We start from the raw sequence: 26880 nt of genomic DNA on the forward strand, positions 1-26880 counted from the left end.
AGGCATATTGCACAGTGCAGAGAACCAGTACGAGATCACTATTGCGGTCAAGCTGCAAGGCAGTGCAATCAGTCTAGGGGGTTAATGACGAAATGTAGTGTCTAATTTGATGATAACTTGTTGTGTGTGAGTTGCTATATATTTGTATTGTGTATAGAGTTCCAAGACAACACTAAGAATGCAGTTCCAAGTACATATTAAAACAGTTGAGAACAAATGAAACGATCTGAAAGAAAAATCTCATGACAATAAAAAAGAAGGTCCTTGGGCGAACCAGTGGCACAGGAAAATGGGAAGAAACTCCATGGTGGAATGACAGAACAAGAACTGCTGTCTTAAACAAAAACAACAGGTTTAGAAAGTACTTCAGAGACCAGACTATGCAGGAACTATACATAATCACTAAGAATCAAGCAAGGCTAGTTGTTACAGAACAAGAGAAGTGGCTCAATAATTCAGCAAGAATGTTAATGGAAATAAGGAAATGCTATATGGGATAGCGAAAAATAGAAAGAGAGACAAGGAACATTCCAAATATCTAACAGATAGTAATGGAAGCCTCATAACAGGCGGTGATGTGATCAAAAAAGCTTCGAAATCTTACTCTGATGAGCTGTTAAAAGCAAATTATGTACAGCATACACAAGTAGACAGTGTTGTACCCCATCCCTTTGACTCAAGGAGACAGACATAGCTTGGAATGATGTTGAATATGCCTAGAAATACACCAATACTGGAAAATCAGCTGGTGTTGTTGAAATAACTACAGAAGCAATCAGAGCCATGGGAGTTCTGGCAAAGCAGTGTATCTACAGACTCTTTTGTACAACATGGGAAGAAGGAACAGTACCTGCTGATTGTAAAATGGGCATCATAATCACAGTTTTCAAGAAAGGTGATAGAAAGAAATGCTGTAATTATAGAGGTATCACTTTAACATTCCAAGTGGGTATAAGAAAGAGAGGGAAAGAATTAAATTGGAAATTTGTGGGAAGGTCTTATGGGATCAAACTGCTGAGGTCATCGGTCCCTAAGCTTACGCACTACTTAATCTAACTTAAGCTAAGGACAACACACACACCCATGCCGAGGGAGGACTCGAACCTGCGAACCTCCGATGGAGGGAGCCACGCGGACCGTGACAAGACGCCTTAGACTGCACGGCTACCCCGCGCGGCAAAGAATTAAAGAGTGTAAGATCAGACCCCTCATCAAAATAAAAACACTTGGAGGTACAGTATAGATTCAGGAAGGGAAGATCAACAACTCATTTAAATTTTGCTCCCCACCAATTTACGGAAAAATACTAAAAACACAACCGAGACCTGTGCTTAGCCTTTCTAAATATAAAGAAAGCATTTGAAGCAGTGAACAAGAAAAAATTTGGGAAACACTAAAGACAACTGGAATACAAGATGACATGGTACACAGGATCAAGAATTTATACAAGGACAGCCACTGCACAGTGAAAACACGTGAAGGGATGACTGAAACTTTGACATGCAATCTGGGGTAGAGAAGGTGGAGTTCAGTCTCCTCCTCTTAGTTCATTGGTTTAATGACAAAATCCATGGAAAATGACAACAAACAATCAGAGGTGAAAAACTGAAATTCATGTTGTTGGCAAATGGTAATGTCTGTGACTGAACTCTATAAAGATCTTCTATATCAAATTTACCCGGGCAAAAACTGGTGAAGTATATGGTCTCACTTTCATTCTGCAGAAAAGTGAGATAATGGTCGTGAAAAGGTATGGACGACTAATGGGACATATCAAAATGGATGGGAAGTAGCTACAGATGATCCACCATTTTAAATATCTTGGTAATGTTGTCTCCGATACTGGTTCAAGAAATCACTCACGGAATCCAAGCAGGTGGTAACTTCTATTGAACTGTCAAAGACCCAAAAAGGAACAATAAAGAAATGATAAAATGTAAGACAGTTATTTATGAAACCTATTACATTCCTTGCCCGACATATGGTTGTGAAACATGGGCTATGAGAAGTAAAGATGCCAGCATAATTCAGGCAACTGAGATGGGATCTGTCCATAGCATGGTCGGAAAGACAAGGACCGATGGAATATGAAAAGTGGAAATCTGAAAACAGCTCAAGTTGTAAGAGTACAAGACAAAATAACTTCACAGAAGGTGACATGGTACAGATATAGGCAACACATGGATGTTAACAGGATACCAAGAGTAAGATATGATTTAAAACTCTGAGATAAAAGACCAAGAAGAAAACCAAGATTCAGGTAAAGGGATATAAAGGTTTGGAACTGTAATCGGTGGAGAAGCCTCATTCGTCGACCCATCAAATAAGATCGAATGACATGGTATGACGTTGATAAACATTATGATTATGATTATGATGATGATGATGATGATGATGATATTGTATAGGATGAGGTTATTCCTGCTGCACAGTGGCAGAGTCAGAGACACAGGGTGTTTCAGAGCCAGAGGCAGCACATTTAGCGCAGCTGTTGGCAGATAACACACAGTTGTGTGGACAAATTGTGTTAAGGATAAGCAATTCACATCATTCCAGACATCAGAGCAGGAGGTGTATACCACCAGTATAATCAATTCCTTTTCTTGAAGGTCATCTTTCTTGGAGGACCTGCCAATGTCAGCAAGTATGGATGGTTGGCCCGATGCTCAGTTATTGCGGATGACGAGCTTATGATTGGTAGGAGATGTGAAGATTTTTAAGAGCTGTATGGGGGACACTGATGAACTGGGGGGGGGGGGGGGGGCAGTTGAACCAAGGGCTTCTGCAGAGGTATAAGAAACAGAAGAAGACAAGCTTTTCTTTGGGAGCAGTCGAGTACTCTTACGAAGTGGCATGTAAAACCTTGGAGGATTTTGCCTACAGTGGTGAATGTGCACACATATGAGCTGGGGAGAAAATGACAAAGTGGATAAAGTTTCACTGCCTGAAGCGAAGCACAGAGTGCTCGACACTTTCCTGAGAGGTTTATCCCCTGATATCTCAAGAAGGGTATGCACAGGTACTCCAAAGAATCTACTTTTGGCTGTCACGCTAGTGCTGGAACTTGAGGAGATTGATGTGTCAACGGGTGTACTAGATAAGTGTGAAGTGTTGTGCAGAAATGTGAGACGTTACAGATGTAGATGAACAAGGCACGTGCAGAGGAAGTGCTACCCTACCAACCTCAGTAGATTAAAAGCGATGAGTACCAGCAGCAGAATATTGGCAACAGTAAGAGAGATGGGCAAGAAGGAAATAAGCAGCCATTAAGCACAAGAGGAAACCCGGAGTCCACCGAAAGGCGTTGCTGTTAGATGCAGTGAATATGTATGCAGAGGCAGAATGTGTAATAATAGGTGTTGTAGGAGGCAAAATGCATAGGTTTTGATGCACACAAGTGTCAGAGGCCAATAGAGACCCACTGGGTTTGAGGTAATGGAACCCATCATGCTCTAGCTTGTGTAGGGTGGGTGATATTGATGTAATGGCATTGGAGTCAGTGGAGATAGATTTTCAGGTTGAGGACGTCTAGCATAAGCAGTTTGGGGAAGTAGTGCCTCATGTGAGAGACGGTTACTGCATGATTCTATGGTTAACTGTTTTGTATCAACATCAGTCCAAAACCAACCTCTGGCAATATGCGGTGGAACTTAGCATGATAACTTTCCAGCTAGGGGAAGCTGTCACCAATGTGAGAGCTGTCACAAAATGCATCTACTGTACTGGACGATCCAAGAAAACTGCATGCAAATACACTATGGTTTGATTCGTATGGCTGTGTGCCAGGTGGCACCGGGAAATCACTTTGGGTGAGAGTAGAGCCGGACTGACAGTACAACGTGTGTAACAGAGCCATGGGGGAGAATGATGTATTACATTCAATGAGCAATTCTGATAAAGGAGACACATACAGGGGAAATACAGCAGGAAGGTAATTCCTGTGAGTCTGGATCATTTTGATCCCAAAGGTGTAAAGCGACGAAGGGGATGTTGGGAGCAAATCTGGACATTTCAGAGGATGACTGGTGCACAGAGGGTGTAAACCATTGGCAGCAACAGGCCGCTACTAAGGCTGCATTATGTAAAAAGGTAGAGAACCTGAAGGGACTGGGAAAAGTATGAATGGAAGACTTACTGTTGGAGATTGAAGACCCGTTTTTGACAGAGAATGAAGCACTAGTGTACTGTAAACCTCATTGGACACATTGATATTTCCAACCAATTATGAAGGATTTCATTAACCAGTAGTTAGCTGAAGGAATTATAGAGGACAGCACTAGTCCATGGGAAGCAGGTGTTGTGATGGTGTACAAATAGTCTATGGGTAGTTCTAAGAAGTAGAGGTTCTTCTGTGACTACTATCATCTTAATACTAAGAGAGCGACTGATGCATACCCTGTACCTAATGTCATGGAGACCATCGATAACTTGGGGTTGCACTAGTATTTCTCTACCATGGATTTAAGTAGTAGGTACCATCAGCTGGAGGTGGTTCTGAAGAACTGACTGAAAACTGTTCTGGGTACCCTGGCGTCATTACCACTATCGATGGATGCCACTCAAGTTGAAGAATGCTCTTGCAATGTTTTGGTGATTGCTGGGCAGCACATTGAGGGGGTTGAAGACCCACCACTATCTAGTCTACCCAGGATGATATAATTGTGTTCTTGGAAGACAAGGAGTAGCATATGCTAAAACTAAGGGAAGTATTTAAGAGGCTGCAGGGTGCACATCTGACACTGATTGTGGAAATGTGTCATTTTGTTTTAGGGGATGTAGTTTACTTAGGGCATAGAATTAGCAAAGACGGGGTAAAAACAGATCCATGACGGGTACGAGCAGTAAAAGATTCCCAGGTCTAAATTTGAGAAGGGAGCTACTGTCATTTTTGGGACTCTCAAATTATTATAGGAAATTAGTGAGGGGGTCTGCTTATATAGCGCAACTACTCATGCAGCTGTTGAAAATTGATACAAAATTTGCATGGATGGAGGATTGTCAAGCCACATTTGACAGGCTGAAAGAAACTTTAAACTTGAGTCCACTTTCGATTTTTCCATATTTTCAGAAGAAATTTTTACTATCGTGTGTCTAATCTAACCATTTTGTGGTGTATTTTGAGTCACGAGGTTATTGGTGATAAGCATCCTGTGGCTTATGCATCAAGACAACTGCATAGAACAGAAAAGAACTATTCTCCTACACAGGAGATGCTGAGCCTCATATACGGAATCCATATTTTTGGTGTTACTTTATGGGAAGTGATTAAAGGAAGGTGTGGAGTGACAAACCTAAGGGTGGTTGAGACGTATTGGTGGAAAGGAAGGAAGGAATTTATGGATCAATATGTAAAAAAGAAATTGTGCAGTGGGCACAGCATGAGGACTTGAGTCATAAGAGAATACCATTGCAAAGATTGCTGGACGCATCAAAGCCGTTAGAGATGATTGGAGTGGATGTGTTTTAGTACCATTTCACTGGACTTCTCAAGGAAATCATTTTGTTTTACCAATACGACATCACTTTTCTTGGTATGTTAAATTGATCTGGTGAAAGAATTATGTTATTCGTTGTGTGTTACATATCCTGTAAACTAACTCGTTCCACATCATTTTGGTAAAATAATCTTTCAAATGATCTCTATAGATAATACATCTAACTGTCTGAGGTATATTATGGAACCTAAACATTACTACCACTAAGCAGGATTACACTGGATTTATTCCATGTATGACACTGCGGTAGTGATAGCAAAATACTATGAGCAGAGTTTGCACACAAGGTCAGAGAGAGTGGAACTGAGAGGTAGTGGGTTGTTGATTAATGGGACAGCATGTGACATAACAGGGCCACCATTCCAGTTTCCCAATGGTCAAGAGGACAACCAAGTCGAACATAGCACGGTAACAGATGTACTGGCCACATGAAGCACGATATGTACTTCCAATATGGAATTTAACCTTCCTCAGTAACACACTGAAAATATAACTGACCCATTCCCTGAATCAACCTAAAGCCACACAAGGAGGACAGATTTCAGCAGAGCAGTTGATGCGCTATGTGGTGCAGTACAGGGACGGTTGAGTTGAGCAAGTGTCACTTAAAGAGTGTTGCAAGATATATTGCCGTAGTGGCTCCAACTCTGTTGTATGTATCCTTTATCCATGTAAGATGGATAGTTGCACATCATCGCAATGTGCTGGTTACACAGATTCTGGTAGACTGGATCCCTAGGGCTTCAGAGTTGTGTATTGATGAGAAATACGTTCCCTAGAGCTTAGGAGCATATGTGGTCACAGAACGAGCTGTGAGGATACAGTAAGAGAATTCCCAAGGGTGCATGACTACCAGGATAAAAAAGTAATGGCATGATGTTAAGTGGAGTTTTAAATAAGTAGCCAGTAACATAGGTTACATGTGGTCTTTGAACCATGTATTATAAGCCACCAGACACTATAGTGGTGGAAACTTGTTCTGTAAAAATGTGATTCGATGTTCACTGGGTGCAGGAATCCCTGTTGCAGACTGGTTCTAAGTGGAAACTTCACACAGAAGGGAAGTGGTGTGACGCCACTACTATTTTGTGCGCATATCTACGGCAATACTGTGGTAATGTATTAAAGCAGCTGCTGGCAGCTGGCTAGAGCATGGAGCTAGCATTGGACTGTTTATCCATTGCAAGATGAGTTGCTAAGCTTCTCCAAACCTGCTGACCCAGTGGTAAGATACGTCCTTGCAGTACAGGAAAGGGAATTTCTCCATTGACAGGCTTCACTGGTGAAGAACGTGACTGGAAGCGGCACACTGGCATAACAGGTGCACTACTATCCTGTATAAATAGCTGTCATTTTGTAGCAGAATGATTTGTAGCCCTGCAGTACTACTAGTACCTGGAGTCTATGAGGGACAAGGAGATGACATGGAGCTGTAAGGAGCAGTCACAAGTTCAGACCTTCGTCCCACCACCTGCCTCCTGCACTTGGTGCCATGGTGTGACAAGGCTATGCCCTATCCCAGGCCCACTTCATCAGCGGGCTTGACTCCTGTATAAAACATTAACTGACCACATAATCACAACAAATTACAAAATGACAAGTATGTCGAATCATGCCAACATGAATAACGATGTATGGACTTTCTCCACTTAAAATACTTGATGAAATCATATATTTTATATGAATTACTGTGTCAGTTAATGTTTTATATCTACATAGTGATGCATGCAGTCAGTGTTAAAGTCTCTTCCATGTTGCTGTATTTCAGTTTCAGGTACTTGAAAATGACTTAAGGTTGAAATTAGCTAATTGCACAAATTAAATAAAATACATTAATATACAGCCTACAACAGAACATGTTTTCAATTGTGAAACATACTGTGTTTCATGGGTCTGTTGGCATGGTTCAATGTCAACTTCAGGAGGCTGGAATACAAAGCAAATGTGCGGATCTCAAGGGGAAGCTTTGTGATGATCACCAACTCTCCCGATTAGTGTGTGCCGAGAAAAATATCTATTGTGACAAGCAGAAAATAAGTATCTTATGATGAATCAGTATACATCCATACATAGTCACCCATTACTCATTACATACTATACATCAGTTAAGACTGGTACATCAGCAATTAATGAAATGTATCTCTCTAAATGTTTTATGAAATTTGTAGTTATTTTATGAATTACTTCCAACTGTGCAGGGAGGAGACCCCCAAGAGGGATCATTGCCGACAAAATTTTATTTAAATAAATTTTCAATGCATAATGTTCGGCCGTAGCCGGCTTGGGCATACTGTGGTGGAAGGTGCTGGCCGGAAGACCATGGTCGGCACATTCCTGCCACGTGCTCCTCGGTCAGACTCAAGTCCCACGGGTTGGTTGCGCTGACGGGGGCACGCTACTAGCAAGGCGCGTTGGCGGAATCAATCCTCCAATCAGAGATTAATCGTGTGATCACGTGGGGACGCGGCCGGGAGCGGCGAGGGCGGCTTGGAAACAGCTCCGCGCTCTCTTAGCTTCTGACCTCGGCCCCGAGTAGTCGCTCCTCTAGCCTCTGCCTCTCTGATGAGCAGACGGCAACCCCTCTTGGGGCTGCTCAGCCCTACGTAGGCACCACTGTACCATCATTACAAGAATAAACTGGGTCCATTCCACTCAATTAATTTTCATTTTACAACGCCCTCCGCTCCTGACTTCTATCCTGACAAACAAATGGTGTCAGAAGTGGGATGCGACCCACCTTACGGTTGTAAAATCAACGCATCAGTTGAGTATGAGTACTATGAAGGGGCCGAGTTTGAGCAATTAAGGGAAACTAGACCGAACGTGGCGAGGCTGCAGCGCGCCATGCGCGTGCCAGCTGGTCGCCTGCGTTGCAGAATGTGCGTGGCCGCGCACTAGCGCGCCACAAGCGTGACGCAGTTCGCCGCCGGACGCGAGCCGAGGAGGGTCCGCGATGCAGTCACGCTCGCCGCCGCCGCTGCCGCTGTCCGTAGCTGCCACGGGTCACCGCCTGCGCCAGGGTCCGGGGTGCGGCCCTCGCGCCGCCCCGCCGTCGCAGCTGCCCATGCTGTCGCCCGCCGCCTGCTGCGCCCACGCGTGATCAACGCGCCTGCCGCCGCTCGTCGTCACCGCCGCCGTCCGTCGTCTGCACGCCACCAAATAATGTAAGTCGCTAGCGACGCTACGGTGGTGTAGGTGCCCACACTATTGTAACATGCCGATCACCAGGCAGCAATCGGAGGCAGGAGCAGCCGGAGCGGATGAGGATCCCCTCTTGGCGCTGCAGTCCCAGTTAACTCAATTAATTCTAACTAACGCGGAGCTTAAGCAACAGATAGATGATCTTAAAATGGCTTCTCCGCAATCTAATGTTGCTAAGCCAGTGCTAGTGGAAGAACAGCCGAAGCAGGTGATTCCACCACTCACTAGTGCAGAATCACCTGTGGCAGTAGCCACCTCTACTTTGGTGCAGAGCTTCCCAGCAGTAGCGTTTATTCCGGCGTTCGCTGGAAAGCCACACGAGGATATTGAAACGCTTGTCCAGAATATCCAGGACATCGGAAAGCTTTGCGGTTGGCCAGATGAATTTCTCTTAAACGTGATGAAAATGAAACTCACCGGCGAAGCGCGGAACTACGTGCAGTCGGTCGAGAGCTTGAAAAATGCCCCTACCTTCCAGTCCCTTGCAACAGGGTTGATTGAAAGGTATACAGACAAACGTGGTACTAGTTACTATCGCGACTTGCTTTCCACCCTCAAGCAAAAAGCGGGTGAAGATTTAGAAGCATTCGCGGACAGGATTCGAAGCGTCGCATGCCACACGTACGCACTAAGTGCCAGTTCTGCTCGTAACGAAGTTCTGTTGGAAGAATCAGAATGTCGTGCGATAGACGTGTTTATTCGTGGCATAAACCCTCAAATAGGGGGCGAAATCAAGGTAGCTTCCCCCCGCACCTTACACAAAGCCGTGCGATTAGCACTCTTGAGAGAGGAGGCGAGCCGATTTGTGGCCGTCTCCGCGCGGCAAAGTGAGCCCCGACGTGTCTTTTCGAACGATACTAAGTGTGGGCGCTGTAATAGACAAGGACATGTGGCAGAGCAATGTCGCGTGCCATATTGTCATCAGTGCAGGAACATGGGCCACCAAAGCGTGCATTGTCCAAATAGTAGGCCACAACCGCCTGCAAATTCCAGGCGAAATGCAAACCAACCACAGAATTCGGGAAACGGCCGCTGGGCAGGAAGTGCCACCCCTCCCGGCCCCCGTTAAAAATAGTGACCCCTCTAGTTGATAAGGGAATCACGCAGGTGGCAAGCGTGGTTGTCGATGGTGTTAGAGGCCGCAAACCAATACGCGTGCTAATTGACACAGGCGCACAGATCAGCTTGGCATTTTTATCGAAGAGAGATAAAAGAACATTGCAACCGCCGCGGTACCATATCAGTGGTATTGGTCCCGGCATAGTGAAACCTGATGGCAGCTGTTGCATTGAGTTCACGTTGGACTCCACAGAATATGCTTTTACGATGGAGGTTGTACGAAACAGGCGCACGGATTACGACATCATCCTAGGAAGTGACTTTCTGCGTCATTTCCAGGGGATTATTGACTATAGGTTAAATACCGTCCAATTCGGCGACAACGTGCACCGTTTTGGACGTGACTGCACGTTGCGGGCGAGCGGAACTGGGAAAAAAGGATCCGTTTCCGAAGTTTCAGAGTCTCCCATAACGATGCTAAAAGCCGATAATCCCGTGGAGATACCAGAAGGCACAGGAAAGATCCTTTGGGTGCCTGTCGGGATACGTGAATCCGAAGAGGTTCATTTCTTGGTAGATCCACTCTGCCAGAATGAAACTCTCGACCAGATGCAGGTCCACGTAAAACGTAGCCTGTGCAAAGCGCAGCAAGTACAGAAAGAAAATTGCGTACCCGTGTGTTTAGACAATTTTAGTCACAAGCAAGCTTTCATACCGCGTGGTACAGTATTAGCCAGCTTACAGGTTATCCCAGAAGATGAGCTGTCAAAGAGAACCCCTTCTCTGAAAAAGAAAAAGACTGCTGCCGCCTCTCAACACCTTTTGACAATCACGTCACATCTGACAGATAAGTTTAAAGCTAAGCTTAGTCACCTCCCATTGCATGAACAAAAGCTAATAAATGAAGTATTGAATGAGTATTCATGGTTGTTTGAAGACAGGAAATATTTACCAGCAACAGATCTAATCCAACATGAGATTCCAACCGGAAATGCTAGGCCAATAGCTCAAAAAGGGTACCGAATTCCCTACCATCTTCAGTCAGTGGTAGAGGAAACTATACAACAGCAACTAGAAGCAGGAATAATACAACCCTCTTCTAGTGCGTGGTCTAGCCCAATTGTAGTCGTTCCAAAGAAATCTATAGACGGAGAAAAATCCTATCGCCTCTGTGTAGACATGCGAGCAGTAAACAAAGTTACTACTCCAGATCATTATCCATTACCCCGGATCGATGAAACACTCGATCGTCTGGGCAATTGCCGGTACTTCACAACATTAGACATGCGCAGTGGGTATCATCAAATTCCAATTGCTCCTGAAGATCGAGCTAAGACAGCTTTTGTAGTTCCTGGCGGCTTATATGAATTCTTAAGGATGCCTTTCGGGCTTCGCAACGCACCAGCAACCTTTCAGCGATTTGCAGATCTGCTATTACGTGGGTTGAAACCTACTATGTGCCTTGTGTATCTTGATGATATAATTATATTTTCAAAATCCATTGCTGAACATGCTGAACATCTACGCAGTGTACTGTTGCGCTTGCAAAATGCTAATTTAAGCTTAAAATTAGAAAAATGTTCTTTTGCTCAATCACAAGTGCAGTATTTAGGTCATGTCATCAGTTCCAGCGGAGTCAAACCAGATCCACGATTAACTGAAGCAGTAGACACTTTTTCTATTCCAACAAATTTAAAGGAATTACAATCCTTCCTTGGCCTTGCAAATTATTACCGCCGTTTTGTTAAAGATTATGCTACTATTACCAAACCACTTACTAAATTGTTGAAAAAGGATACTCCTTTTGTTTGGACGGATGAATGTTCGACCGCCTTTCAAACAGTGAAAACTATTTTAACTAGTTCACCTCTACTTGTTTACCCAGACTTCGCTGAACCTTTTATTTTATCTTGTGACGCATCTGATTTTGCTGTAGGATGTGTCCTAAGCCAAGTGCAAGATGGTGAGGAAAAACCCGTTGGGTATGCCTCTCGTCAACTGAATAAAGCAGAAACTAATTACAGTACTACAGAAAAGGAATTGCTTGCCCTTCTTTTTGGAATTAATTATTTTAGATGTTACCTCTATGGTCGCAAATTTACAGTTCTTACCGATCACTCTGCTCTGCAATGGTTATTGAATCTTAAAGACCCTAGCAGCAAACTTATGCGCTGGGCCATGAAACTGTCAGAATATGATTTTGAAGTTCGGCACAAGCCTGGTCGGTTGCATCAAAATGCTGATGCGTTAAGTAGAAAAGTGCGTGTCATTGAATCAGATGAGGTATCAATTGAAGAGTTAAAAGAAGCACAGCAGGTGGACGTTCAATGTCAAAGATACGCCACCTTCCCAGAATTTGAAGTAATAGACGACCTTTTGTATCGAAGAACTCCACATGGGAATCGTTTGGTAATACCGGAATGCTTGCAGCAACGTATAATACGGCAATGCCATGATACCATCCAAGCATGTCACAGCGGAAAACGCGCTACGAACGCTCGAATTGCGACACGTTATTGGTGGCAATACCGACAACGTGATGTGGACAGGTATGTAAGATCTTGCCTGCCGTGTGCACAACGAGCACAAAATAGGCATCCGCGAGTGCCGCTGCAAACACTTCCTCAGGCATCTTCACCCTTCGAAATTCTTGCTTTAGATTTCCAAGGTCCTTTTCCACAGTCGCAACAAGGTAACAAATACATTTTGTCTATTATTGATCACTTTTCACGTTATCTAATTTTGGTTCCCCTCCCCGACATGACAGCTGAAACTGTGGCGAGAGAGTTTGTAAATCGTGTGATACTACCTTTTGGAAGTCCTGATGCCATTTTAACGGATCAAGGAACCAATTTCATGTCTGCTTTATTTGTACAAGTTTGTAAATTATTAAGAATCAAAAAATGGCGTACAACTCCCTTCCATCCTAAAGCCAACGGTCGCGTTGAACGCGTACACCGTACAATTTGTAAAATGTTATCCTATTATGTTGCAAAAACGCACGCTGATTGGGACAGATATGTACCGTATATTTCTTCGGCATACAACACCCGAATACATGAATCCACAGGGTATACCCCTTACGAAGCTGTGTTTGGACGGCCGATGAATTCGCCGTTCGAAATAGACAAACTACCTCAAGGTGTAGAAATAAAGGAAGTAAAAGGTTTAGCCCGCCGGCTAAAAGCGATCTGGTATAAGGTAAAGAGGAATAATATCAAAGCTACTAATAAACTGTTGCACAGGCAGAACAAAAATGCTGTTTTACCGACTTATCAGACAGGTGATTTAGTGTTACTACGAAACCCGGCAATCAGAAAGGGACGAACTAAAAAGTTCTCTCCCCGCTTTGAAGGCCCGTATCGGATTGTACGGTTGACCTCACCAGTCAATGCAGAACTGCAATTAACCGATCGTACGGTGATAGTGCACTTTGACCGCCTGCAACCTTACCACGGTAGGGCTGTGTCACCACAACAGGTCGCAGCCCCCGATCCGCCTGTGTCACCTCCACCTCAAGTAGAACAAAAACGAAATAAAAAACGGAGGAGATTACCTCCACAGGGTTGTAGATACCCTCTGCGGAATCGACACCCTTATGGGTTGAGGTCGCGTGATTAATCACGCCTAGTTAGAGTTTTATGATATGTTCTATTGCAGCTTAGTTTAAGTCATTTTCTCCAGGGACTTCGAAGCAAGATGTGCCTGGCCACCACGGAGTTCCCAGCCATTCTCAATTGTCAGTTTCCAGTCCTGTCATGTATTTTTGCTCATTTTTATATGTATGATTATGTTTTATGTTTTGCAAGCAATGCCACGCATTAGACGTCACGCAACTGACTTGCTTCAAATGCAATCATTACACTTGGTGTTGGCAGAACCGTGGCTGCTAACTCCGAATAATATTCTTCAATGTCCTCTATTGCCATCTATTTGGCAAACCAGTACATGTGGAGTATTTTTACTCCGAGCTTTTCTTAATACTTGTTACGTTGACGTCTAGTGTATTGTACTATATGTCCTAGTTCTGTATTTGCTGCAGCTAATCGTAAGTAATCGGAACAGATAAAGCCAGGACTTGAAATGCATACGCCTCGTACGCTTTGTTTACGGGACCAGCTGTTGGCGGGGCAAAACATCAGCTGTCGCCTCCCCTCCTCTTCAGCGCTGTCCCTTCTCCTCGCCAAGAACTGGCCAGCGGCCATAATTCCTTCTCAGCCAGTAACAGCGCTCCGCGCGATGACGTATCTTATCACCACGTGCGCTGCCGCCTCCAGCGTCTCAACACGCGGCGCGTCCGAGTAGTTACAAAAACAAACCGCAAATTACTGCCCTATCCTCCGTGTATGACAGACTACAATGCACTTACCATCAGTTTATATAACTAACAGCCTTTTTTTTAAAAAAAAAAAAAAAAAAAAAAAAAAAAAAACTCTTATGCTAGATAATTAGCAATTTCTAATTCATCGTTATTTCTGGTACACGCTAAGCGCGTGATATTTGTCGCTGCAGTAGCGGCCGGCCTCTCGCGGCTACATGCCTTCTCACATAACCGCTGATGTGCCGTTGCCTACTCCGCACCTACGCCTGCGCTGCGCGCTCGCTAACAGCTCCAGGCTGGTTTCTTTCATGCAGCCGGAAGCCACGGCAAACAAAATTCATTCAAACATCCCAATAAATCTTAACATAAATATTAAATAGATGTGATTCATTGTTTAAATTCTTTTCCTCGTTTTGTTTCACATTAGCTGGATAAATCACACGAAGTTATTAACGATTTACATTATTCTGCATACCTTAGTCTGCCAATCCTATAAGTGAAATTTCACTACTGCTTTGATTCATTGTGTGAGTTACAAACTACAGCCCTAACCCTCTCACACATCGAACTGCCTTGGACAAGGCCAGATATGGGCAAACCAATACAATGCCACGGGTTTTTCACGCTACTGACGAGGCACAAACGACCAATCGTCCGGGCTGCCGTATATGGGTGGACGATTGTTCCTTGGTTGCTACGCAGTTATTTTTGCCCTCCCCATTTATTTTACTCTACCGCCGTGGTTATTGTTCTATCCTGTTTTTCTTCTTCTGTCGATGAGGAGGCCCCTACAACATGTTAGGTACCCTCTTCCGACAGTACCGGTCTTTTAGTCTTACCACCATTTACACCGAGATATTGCTCTCCCTTGTTGCAGTCTTGCCCCAAAATATCGGCCGATGATCCATTGTGAGATACGTACTTTGCCTCTAATTAGCCGGTGATGTAAGCGCTACGGGAACTGTGCCTAGTTGTCCTTTCAGTTCAATTTGTTATCGTCAGTTTTAAAACTCACACACACGCAGCCTAGCAGCCAGCCCCAGGTGGCCAGTGTTACATGTTAACGTTGAGCGTTCCGACTACTTACAGCATTATTATTATACATCATTGTGTTTTTATTTTCCTGTCAATATATGTCATTGTTTTTAATTATGTCATTATGCTAGGGCTATTGATTTATAGTTCATGATTTTCATTTTATGTAGTGTTATGTACTGCGCGCACAAAAAGTGACGCTATTTATGCATGTATGCTATTCTAGCTTCAGAGCTATTTTTATTGCTTGAACAGTCGACATTTCCCTAGTACAGCAGGTCGCTAATAACGCCGCTGATACTTTTATTACATGTATCGCAGGAAACCCATGTGCCTACACTAATTCTTATTAAGTCAGACGGACGCCCTTAGGCCCGCTTAACCACGGTATCGCAGATAGCTCCAATGCACTGCCTACCCCTCAATTATTAGACAGGTTGCCTTAGCACTGTCCGCAGGTTGCCCCATTGCCCTGCAAATTATATAATCATCAATCCAAGTCTGCAGATTGCACTAATGCACTGCTGAACTTAATAGTCGAGTCACTCGCAGGTAGCTCATACGCACTGCGAACTTGTACTTACACGTCACCGAATCCTAGGCTCCTCGGTTGACCACAAAACAATTCATACATCAATTACCGTGAGACAATTTGCACTCACACTACACCTTTGGCACTCAACCACAAATGAACTGAGCCCCAGACGCTCTTTTATTACATTTTATACAACGCCACCTTCTTCTAGATGGCAATTCCATTGCAAAATCATCGGATTCTGCCAAAGATTCAGATACCGTTCCCCAGATGGCAGCCTTTTCCGTTGCTGAACGGATTAGTTGAGTGCGAACTGCACTTTTAAGAACAATGTTGTTATATACACACACTGTCGGATTTTACTGACGTAGTCCCTTATGCACTTCGTCAACCGACTAAAAAAAAAAAAAAAAAACAACTTCCCCTGGCGGATTTCGTATCCGATTCGGAAGTTTATGTTCGGGAAATATTTCCTTTATTTTATTTCTTGTCAATTGTTATTACTTCAATGTCATGTTTTATTGTTATCAATTTATAGTTATGATTAATGTTAGTACACTTTATGGTTATACGCTATTTTGGTGTCATATTCGGTATTCCCTTTTAAGTTTCATTGTTTCTCGACTGGAAGCATCTCTGATAGCACCTATTGGCCTTCAATTCGTATCCACCATCAGCTACCATTAGTCACACATTTACACAACACTTCATACGCCCAATAACAACTTACAACACACTCACACTGTCCATATCCACACTACCTTGGTGTAACTCGTTGATGTTACCAGACCTCTATTGTCATATACTAAGTACATGAACAAGGCTTTTATGGTTCATGCCCTCCACTCTTCGGAAGGGGAAAGGGAAGTACGTACGTATGTACGTTATGTTCAGTAGCAGTTTCTTTTAATCAACAACGTAGTCAATTTACCTGTTGAACACTTAAGTTGTTCTGTTAAAATGGAATCAAACATCTTTGTGACATCAGCTATTTGTGTATTATTGCTTTGCAATAAACTGTTACTTTTAAGTTGCACTTACAATGTCTTAGTCTCGGACGCAGAGCCACTAGCGCTCTCTGACGCTGTTATATGAGCTCAGCACTCTGCCGGCTCAGCGCTGATAAAGCTGCGCTGCGCCGCCTCCACTGCTTCACACCCAGCCTCTGTATTCACGAGCAACAGACTCGCTCTCGCTAACATTCATTTCCGACTTCTATTGACCACTTCTGTAAGTAAAGATCCTTTGATTATTGAGTTAACTTGAGTTGTCCTACCCTCATTCGGGTTTTCTACAGCTGAAAAACCACTCAATATTATTTCTGAAATTTATGAAGTACTTCACCTGTCTCGCCGTGTCGAACCTTAGCAGGGTGGGTGCCCCTGCGTAGTGGCCAATGCGTGGGAGGTGCCTAGGCTGTGCAGGTTTACACCGCGATCACAGGATTCCATCTCATTTTATTCATTCAAAAAAAAAAAAAAGAAAGAAAAAAAAAAACTTTCTTCGTACAAAATCTCAAATTAATTGATGACACTTGGCCTTCGTCCCATAGCAGGTAGAAAAATTTTTCCAGCGAGTTACGCTTAGTCTGCGCTGCGTAGTACTGCCTCCGCGTTCAGCGTCTTTTTTGCTGACGCGTGATTGATCAGCGGATACTCGGTGTCGAATTACACCATTGTCTTGCCGCCTTGCTACCCCCACGGCTGCCAAACTGTTGGTTGCCTGCCGTGATTCTACTTCGTGGCCTTCTTCATCAGTAAGCGTGACTGAACGGGTCCATCGTCGCTACTTGCCAGGTAATTATTGCTACAACGTTGTACCCCCTCCGTCATCTCTGAATTACTCATCAAGTAAGCCAGGAAATTTTTACTTCTAGGGGCACTAATACTTTCTCTCGCAGTCGACCGTTATCAACATTGGAAGCTGAAAGCAACCTCCGTTCAAATGGCTGTAAATTTATCATCCGCAATGGGCAGCATGTTAATCTCAATGGTTGTCGTCGTCGCCGTTAAGGCGCCTCCATTTCACGTCTACCCTTCCACATCTGGCGTGCTCTTTGGACGTCGTCACAATCTGGTGCATACTCCACATTATGCTATTGTGTTAGCTGATGTCAACCTAACATTATTAGAAGAGGAAGACCGTGCTTTATATGATACAGCTCAGCAATTGTCAAAATATGAAACCTTCTTGACGCAGACGAAGGAACATGAGTTTCTCCGATCTTTGTGGGAAGTGACTAGAATTATTTCAACCCTTCGAAGTCAATTGAACAGTATTAGGGATGCAGTACCACTGCCTCGTTTCAAACGAGCCTGGTTGTCCGTTGGAGGTACATTATTAAAATCTGTCTTTGGGACTCCTGACGAAACAGACGCAAAACGCTGGGATTTGGACACACAGCAAGCGCTTTCGGAAACACAAGTTAATCACGAAGTGTTGATACATCAACAGGTGCGCCTGACACATCTTGAGAATAACCTGTTAGCCACAACTAGACAAATACAAGTTGTAGCCGACAGATTAACACGACACTATGGTGCACTTGAACAATCCTTTAACCAAGAGTGGACTCATCTTCGCTCGGGATTACGTAATCTAACTATCACATTGGACATTATGAAGACCACGCAGATTCTTTTATTTAATATACACACAGCACAGTTACACGTGCACATGTTACACTCGGCCATTCAACTCGGACTGCAAGGAAAGCTCAGTCCCCATCTGTTACCCTCAGAGCCCTTCTTGCACATGCTACACAATGTGTCCTTGCAAATTTTGGCCCCTAAACAAATGCTTTATGCCGTGCGGGAAAGCAACCTCCCCTTTTACTATGCTGCGTTGGAGGTCCGACTTACCCGTAATTCTGACGGTATTCGGATGCGAATGAGGTTGCCAATCACGTGCGCAAATTGCGAATACGAGTGCTATCAAATATACACTTTTCCAGTCTCTTGGGCTACCCTTCATCACCATGTTGTTTGGCAGACTCAAGAATTTTTAATAGTTAGTCGGGATCGACAAACTCACGCCACTCTCACTCGCGCTGAACTATCCAGTTGCTTCCATACAACACATTACTTATGCTCCACGCTAATTTTACACACTAACACTACTGAGTGCGAGATGTCACTGTTTTTAGCTGAAACCACTACCTCTCCATGTCCTCGTGTTCTAGTCTCACTTCGTCAACCAATAATTCAGCATGTTGGCAACAGTTTTCTGTTCGCTGTTCCACAGACTGTCACCGCCACCCTGGTGTGCCACCGTTCAATGTCAGAGACTGAATCGTACCGGATAACACTGAATAATAGTGGCCTAGTGTATAATAGTTCAAGATGTGACGTATACGCTGCTTCTATGAGGATATCAGCTCAATTGCACTCCACCTTTCATGTCACCATTCCCACATTTACCTTATACCTTCCTGAACTCTCTTTTAAAATCCATCACCATGAGAAGCTGAAGAATTTACCGAATACCAATGATTCAGATCTACTCCAATCGATCAATCATCTCCTTACCCAGGAACACAACCAAGTTGCTCTTGACCGAGTGGCCTCACATATTGCTGATTGGCACCAAACCAAGCGATTAACCACCGTTGTATTACCCAGCGCTGGTTCGGTAATCATCACTGTAATAATTCTGATTATAGTATCCTGGATACTCTGTAAAAGAGGGTTTTGCAAATGTTTCACTTCCTTCCGAGAAGTAGTACCACCCCCACAACCTGAAGGTGAATATCACACCTGAAATTACCTGCCAACCTTGGTGCATGCGATCAGGCATGACCCCCCCCCCCCCCCCTTAGAATTAAGTTGTAGTCTAGGTGTCAGGTCAATGAACTAATTTTGTAATGGATTTGTATTTCTATGTAAAGTCTATGGAATCACAATTTAACTGTCGAGTTTTAACCCTCATGTAAGTTATTTTGTTTTCTCTTTAAATTTTTGTCATTTTGTAATGTTCTCATTCACCCACTTGGGCAATTACCATTGTAATCCTAGATTTAAGAACTCAAAGTAATATTATGGGGAAAAACCCCCTTGTGACTGTTAGGCCTGGGAGCATTCTCTCACCCCCACGAGGGTGGAGTGTTTCAGTGTGCTGTGCTCCGGTGCCCCTCATCATCGCCTGGATACCCACCACCACTGATACCGCCGACACACATTCACAGCATGGCGCCGCCCCACTGCGGGTCGCACCAACTTCACAAGTTTGTTATTCAAGAGCCTTCCTTCACAGCGTGGTCATCGGTCTCATCGGATTAGGGAAGGATGGGGAAGGACGTTGGCCGTGCCCTTTCAGAGGAACCATCCCGGCATTTGCCTGGAGTGATTTAGGGAAATCACGGAAAACCCAAATCAGGATGGCCGGACGCGGGATTGAACCGTCGTCCTCCCGAATGCGAGTCCAGTGTCTAACCACTGCGCCACCTCGCTCGGTATAAAAGCCCAATGAACTGAATCCTTCTACAAGAGTTACTTTTGAGTGGTATCCAATAAATATGTTACAAAACCTCATTGTTTCTGTTGCTATGTAGATTGAATAATCAACTTTTGATTATCTTCATCTTTCTTCTAGGCTACAATGGAATTAATTTATTATTATGATAATTTTTTCCAGAAGTCAGAACCATCATATACATGAGGGCTATCAGTAAACATTGCCATCAGTTTTACCATACTTGCCACCTCAAGTGACCCCTAATTGATTTACAACATAAAAACAGTTACACCTACTGAAGAAAATTAACTGCATAGCTCCTTTAAATAGAAAGCCATTCAACTACAGCAAAAATGAGCAAAAATTTCCCTATTCAAGAGTCTGTGTGTTGTCCTACAGCTAATAACAGCGAATTCTATTTGCAGAAAGGTATTTTCTTCTATGAATGTGTCTAGAATACACTTTTGGTGTTGTCAAGTGTACGTTCACAATGCCTTGAGACATTATCTGCCACACAGTAATTCCATCCAGTGTGAATGGTGGTCTGTTCTTTCTATAAGCATTTATATTCTATTCAAGAGTTTCCATTACCTGTATAAATATTTCATGAATCAAATGTATGTGTAACAACAGAACTTGAATATTCAGAGAAAATAAATTTTCTATTGGTGCTTATGAGTTAACTGATTCCATGTCACGTCCTTCTTGTTGTAATTGGAGACATATGCGAAGAAACCTTAATGATATGTAGTTCTGGCTGATTGCTCTGGAAATCGACCTTAGATAATCTCAATTTCAGAATACTGTGAAAGCTTCAATGTCATAATCTTACTAGGTTAAAATAAAAATTACCCCTCAGACTCTTACTTTTTTTGCTTCTTTGTTGTCTCCTGAATTGCTGCAATAGCAGTCTGAGCCGCACCAGCCAGCTCTTTGCCTATACTGAATTCATGAGCATGGACACCTATGTTTATGGCCTCATACGAAGCCTTCAGGCTTGCAGTTCGGCGTCCCTGCTGCATCTGCAGGTAAAAGCACAATATCACCTTAAAATGATTCTTTCACACAAGTACACAAAATATATAAAACATAATTAACAAAACACAACATGTTTAAATTACTCTATCTTCCCTCATCCATTAGATTCTATTGTTCACTTTATCCTAGAGAGTCCTAATAAAGGAGTTTTTCTGCCAGAGAATTCCATGACTGATGAAGGCGATCTACATCACAGTGGATGTGTTCAATCTGAACTAAATAATGTAATTAAACTGTTGAAAGGTGATGCAATGTATTAAAAAACCTCACTCACGGAGAGAGAATTTGTTTCTGCTGCAAGCATTTTCTTATTAGCCAGCCTGAAGCACAGAGTGACATTATGAAAATTATTATGTCTATGGGTTATGAAGCATTACAGTCACCAGTGAAGAAGAAATAAAAGAGGAAGGGGAGGACCTCCAAAAACATTGTACAAATTAGAAATTGATTTATATTCTAGTCCTGGAGTACCTGAATTGAAGCTTGATCGAAAAACTTAGTTTGGCAATTCTCCTGATTTTCAAACTGCATCCAAATTACAAATAAAACAAAGTGACATTCATTGATGCTCTGGCTAATTCACGTTACAACAACAACAACAATAATAATAATAGTAATCCCCTGTTTATGCACTAGTGACACAAAATAAAACATGAGAGGGTGAAACACATTATTTTTTAGATACAGAAGCCAAATAACAGAAGAATTATGAACCACACTTTATACTTTTATACTGCCAGAAATCATTAAGCAAATCTGTAGAATCAACTGATTATTATTGGTCTGGCAGAGTTGCCACCCCAAGTGTTGCCACCCCAGGTGTGATTATTTGACAGTTTTCCACACATCTCCTGGCAAATGTTGAGCTGCTTCCCTATCTCCATCTCAAAAACCATGAGACACAAATAGTTGAAATATGAACTCCAATAGGAAAAAAGTTCACAAATAGATGGTGCACACAATCTTCCTCCCATAGGATAATTTACATTAGTGGGCGTAGGTACAGCATCCAGTCACAGAATTAAAATTACAATAAATGCCAAATCATGTAAGAGTGATTGCTGATGATTAGTGATGCCTGCCATGGAAAGGGGTGGGGAAGGGTGACTGATAGCTAGTAAGGAGAGGAAACAAGTGCCTGGGACAGGAATGCTGTACAGATGAGCTCGAACGGGCTGCGGCTAGGGAAGTTGTGCATGGAGCACTATGTCTTGGATAAGCGGATTGGGACGGGGAGATAGATCAGAGGAAGATGGAGAGTGTGTAGAAGAGAGTGTCAGTGCAGGATGAGGGAAGTTACTGTCATGGGCCATGGGTGGAGGTGGGTGCGGGGCATGGCGTAGTGGAGGGTTAGGCCAGGACGGCTATAAAATCCAAGGATATGTTGCAAGAACAACTGCCATCTACACAACTCAGAGAATCTGCTGTTGTGGAGATGGATCTAGATGCCATGGTTTGTGAGGCATGCTGTGGGCAGCAGTGTTTTCTGCCACTGGATGGACAACTCTGCTCTTAGTCACAATTTGGTAGTGGCCATTCATCTGGGTGAACAGCTGGTTGGTGGTTGTGTCCAAACACAATTTCAAATGAAAATGTTATAGCTACCAACTGATAAGGACATCAAGGTCATTAACTTTCATCATGTATATATAAGGCACGCACGCACGCATGCACGCAACGCGCGCGTGTTACTACCTGTTGGGTTGCAGCTATAGCCTGAGAAGCAGCAGCTGCAATAGCATTTCCACCTGCTCCTATGTGACCTAAATTGTATCCCACATTCGATGTATTTGCAGGAGTAGTAGAAGGAGTCACCCTTCCTGAAACTGTAGCTGACTGACGTGGGTCTGGAACTGGTAAAGATTTTTCAACACACATTCTTTTCTCTGCTGCATGTGCCGTTGACACTGATTCACGTTTCTTTTCTGTGGAAAGTTAAGCGAATATCAATTTTATCTTTTAAATTTGTAACATACATGCAGAAATAATTTTTTATTGTTTCATATAATATGATATACTGTTGGGGATGATGAGAATAAAGTGAAAGAAAGGATAAAATGGAGTATCACTCATTACAATGTGAACCAGTCTGCAAACAAATTACTGAAGTCAGGTCAACATACAATACAGCGTTTCCCAGGAGAAATGGTTAATATTGAGGGATGTGACAGGAATGATCAATCAAAGCAAAAAAAGTCTAGTAAACATGGGCTCTTAAATACATGGCTTAAGAGTTATGAGCACTACTTCACCTGAAACAAATCTCTTTTACTGCAAGCTCTTTGTTTTTTGTGTCTTGACCAAAAAAAGGGAAAAATATTCAGTAAACATGAGCTCTAATATGCATACCTTAAGAGCTATTAGCACTTGTTCATCTTCGCTACATGAAACACATCTCTTCTATGGAACAAATATCGTAGCTCTTGGGCCACGTCCTATGTTAAGTGTCAGAAGTGACTGACAGTGAGCAACTTCTGGATACGTCACACTCCAGCAATAAGTGGCAGCATTGGGCAATACACTCTGGTGTGTCATTTGTGAGCGACTATCTCTCGCTACAAGATGGCTACCAGAGCCAACCAGCTGTTTCTATGAAATGGTACCCCTAAACCACAGAATCTTTTATATCAAGAGTAAGGCAACAAAATTAGCTTTACTTAAGAAGATAAGTCGATAAAGGAGCACTGGGCATGAAATTTACAAAGGGAGGAATATTAACGGAGAATTTGACAATTTATATCATCATCTACGAAGATCACATGACAAATTCCTTGAAACTATATGGATGAGCAGAGAGATGTCCGACTATCTCATCAATAAATTAAAGACAAATGTTTTTTACATGACCAAACACTTTCAACAGCCTATAAATACAAAAGAACAGCTGGCTAGTTAAATATAGATGAAAGAGTTCTGATCTGCAGGCGGTGTACGGGGTGTATTGGTAGTGTCGCAGCCTAGTAATATGGATCATTGTTTGGTCCTGGGTTCAGGGCTGGCTGCTTCTTATATTTTAACTGACTCAGTTGCAATCCTGTCACCAATTCTGTGTACTAAGTTTTATCTATATTGTTAACACTGCATCTCAAATTATATCTTTTAGGTCTTGCCAAATAAGTGTCAAGGCCAAGTATTTCAATTAATCTAAATAATCTGCATAAGTAAAGAATAAAAATGTTCTGTTAAAAGTGAAAAGTTTTGTGAAATGATTTATTTAAAGGTAAGAAATAAGAAATAGAGAAATATTTGAAGGACGTCGCTTTCTGTACATGATTTTAAGCATCATTCAAAGGCATGTCAAATGTTTCTCTGCTCTATTTTATTTCTTTTAGACAAATCATTTCACAAAATATTTGACCAATTTCTTTTACTTTTCTTTATTTTCAAGTTTTATTCACAAAGCATGATCTTGTTCACAACTCATTTGCCTTCCTAGTGTCTTCTGTTCCTGAAATTCCTCATACGGATTTGAAGGAAGCCTTTTTGACAGTTAAATATCACACCAAAGTATCTTTTTATGTTCAAAGTAGCTAGGCCTTGAAGAGATGAATTTTTTTGACACTTCATTTACATAGCTAGCAGCAGCAGCTGTTCATTAAATATTTCAATTTTAACTCAAATCAACAGTTAAACTTTCCTTAATTACCCTGATTACTTTCAAGCAATTAATTATTTACTTGCAATACTAGACCGCACACTGGTCATTTTGAAATACCGTTTGCCCATACCTCACTCTTTATTTAGCTATGAAAATTTGGACGAAAAGTCACTGTGGAATTTATGGGGAGTATTGCTTCAGTTCCACTCAAGTGTTAATCATACAACAAAATACATCCTTTCTGTGTGCTGTCATTTCCAAAAAAAAACCTCATTTCGATATCTTGAACTGTTTATGAAATATGATGATTTTTACAACCACTTGATTTCCAATGAGCAGGAAATGATTTGGATGCGTATTAACAACCAATATCTCAAGAATGGAAACAGGTATCATTCCGCTCTCAACTTTAAATACAACTTTGATATGTTGGCTGCATTTCATATGAAATTATGTATGGTCTAAAATGAATTATATGCAATGTCTATGCAATGCGATTTTATCTCTGCAAACTCATAAAAAGTTTCGTGCAGTCATTTACTTAGTTTCATACAGCACAGTAAGTATGACAAATAATGAAAATAAATTCAGTCCTTCATCAAACGAAGATATCAATCCATAAAGGGTGGAAGAATCAACTTTTTTTTACCACATAGTTTGCTTAAAATCCGATGATAAGTATCTCATAGCAGCTGGCACGTCCGCTGCAGTGCTTTGCCAAGAAGACTCGTACCCGTCACTCTCACTGTCACGTGTCTGCAGCAACAAGGTTCAAACATGTCTGAATTTAAACATCGCAAGCTGCAGCAGAGGACAGGCAGTGCCATGGATGTTACTCACCTAGGACACTTCCATAACTATATCTGAGGTAGTGTTTTGTCATCTGAAGCTGTTGCGCACTAACGGTCACTTCTGTCACTTACATAGGATGCGATCTTTAAGTACTGTTTTGGAACCCATGTTCACTTGAATTTTTTGCTTCAAATGATCATTCCTGTCATATCCCTGAACACTGACCATTCCTCCTGGGACACCCTGTATAATTAACTGCTATATATTACCAATACAATTCAGAAAAATGTAGTCTCAGTTTAGTGCACGTACAGTAGTACTTCATGCATGATCATCTTTACATATAGTGTTAGAGAACTACAGTTATGTACTGTGTTAGCATAGGAAGCTATAGTAGCATCTGTAAATACTGTATGTTAGTTCAAACACACATTTAGCAGTGAAATGTTCAAAAAGCAGTTGCAGACTTATCAACACAAGAAAAATCTCAATTTTCATGGCTACAGATATTAACAAAAATCTTGAAAGATTTAGTACAATAAGGATTGGTAAGGAACACACTATTCTCAGTATTTTTTTATAACAGAAATATGACTCATAAAATATTCTATTTGACTTCAGTTTCATAAATGACTACCAGCAACACCATGTTCTGTAATCCCTGCATGGTTGTAGTTAATTACTAGGAAAAGGAAGACCACGATTTGACATTCAGTCATTACCTCACTATTAACCCTCTGGTGGGCATGCCACAGCATACGCACCACAACACTTTTGATTGTCCACTGGCTGGTGCTAGTTGTCAGTTTCCATGGAATCTAGTATGCAGTCTTCATCCTACATGGAATGTGTGTAACCTTGTTTGAAACCAAACCTGGTCATTGTTCTGTTGCAACAGCAGTGTTAACTTCAATTCTGCTTCTGCAGTGTGATTGCCACCACGCGCTTAGTCATGTAATTATTTGTTCAACATTATATGCATATTCTTGTTTAGAGTGTTATTTTTTTGTTTTATGGGTACACAATATTTATTTCCAGGGTAAGTGATATTATAGGGAATCCTGAAGAGATCCTATGAATTCTAGTGGAAATTTTGGAAGATGAGTTGACATGTGATGAATCTGAAATTGATTTTGATATGGAAGAGGAAATTATTGAAGCTGACAACCACAGTAGTGAATCCGAACAGTCACAGGAAGAAGATGACAGTGAAGAAACAGCAGCACATGATGTTACGAAAGGTAACTATACATTCTATATTGGAGAAGATGGTGAAATTCTTTGGATTACTCAGCCCCTAGCTGCAGGGAAAACAAGTGCTAAAAACATTACCAGAACTTTACCGGGCCCAAAA

General features: G+C 42.3%; 1 protein-coding gene across 2 annotated transcripts in view; it reads right to left on the bottom strand.

The window, feature by feature from the left end:
* LOC126470634 (inhibitor of growth protein 3) overlaps positions 1 to 26880 on the bottom strand; it is a 215375-nt gene that overhangs the window by 12056 nt on the left and 176439 nt on the right. For both annotated transcript variants that reach the window (XM_050098612.1, XM_050098613.1), the window contains 2 exons: positions 22832 to 23061; positions 20966 to 21120 (listed from right to left, as the gene is read on the bottom strand). In XM_050098612.1, the coding sequence (XP_049954569.1) occupies positions 20966 to 21120; positions 22832 to 23061 (385 nt within the window). The remainder of the gene's footprint in view (positions 1 to 20965; positions 21121 to 22831; positions 23062 to 26880) is intronic.

This window comes from Schistocerca serialis, chromosome 3 (assembly GCF_023864345.2).
Source record: "Schistocerca serialis cubense isolate TAMUIC-IGC-003099 chromosome 3, iqSchSeri2.2, whole genome shotgun sequence".
Lineage (NCBI taxonomy): Eukaryota > Metazoa > Arthropoda > Insecta > Orthoptera > Acrididae > Schistocerca > Schistocerca serialis.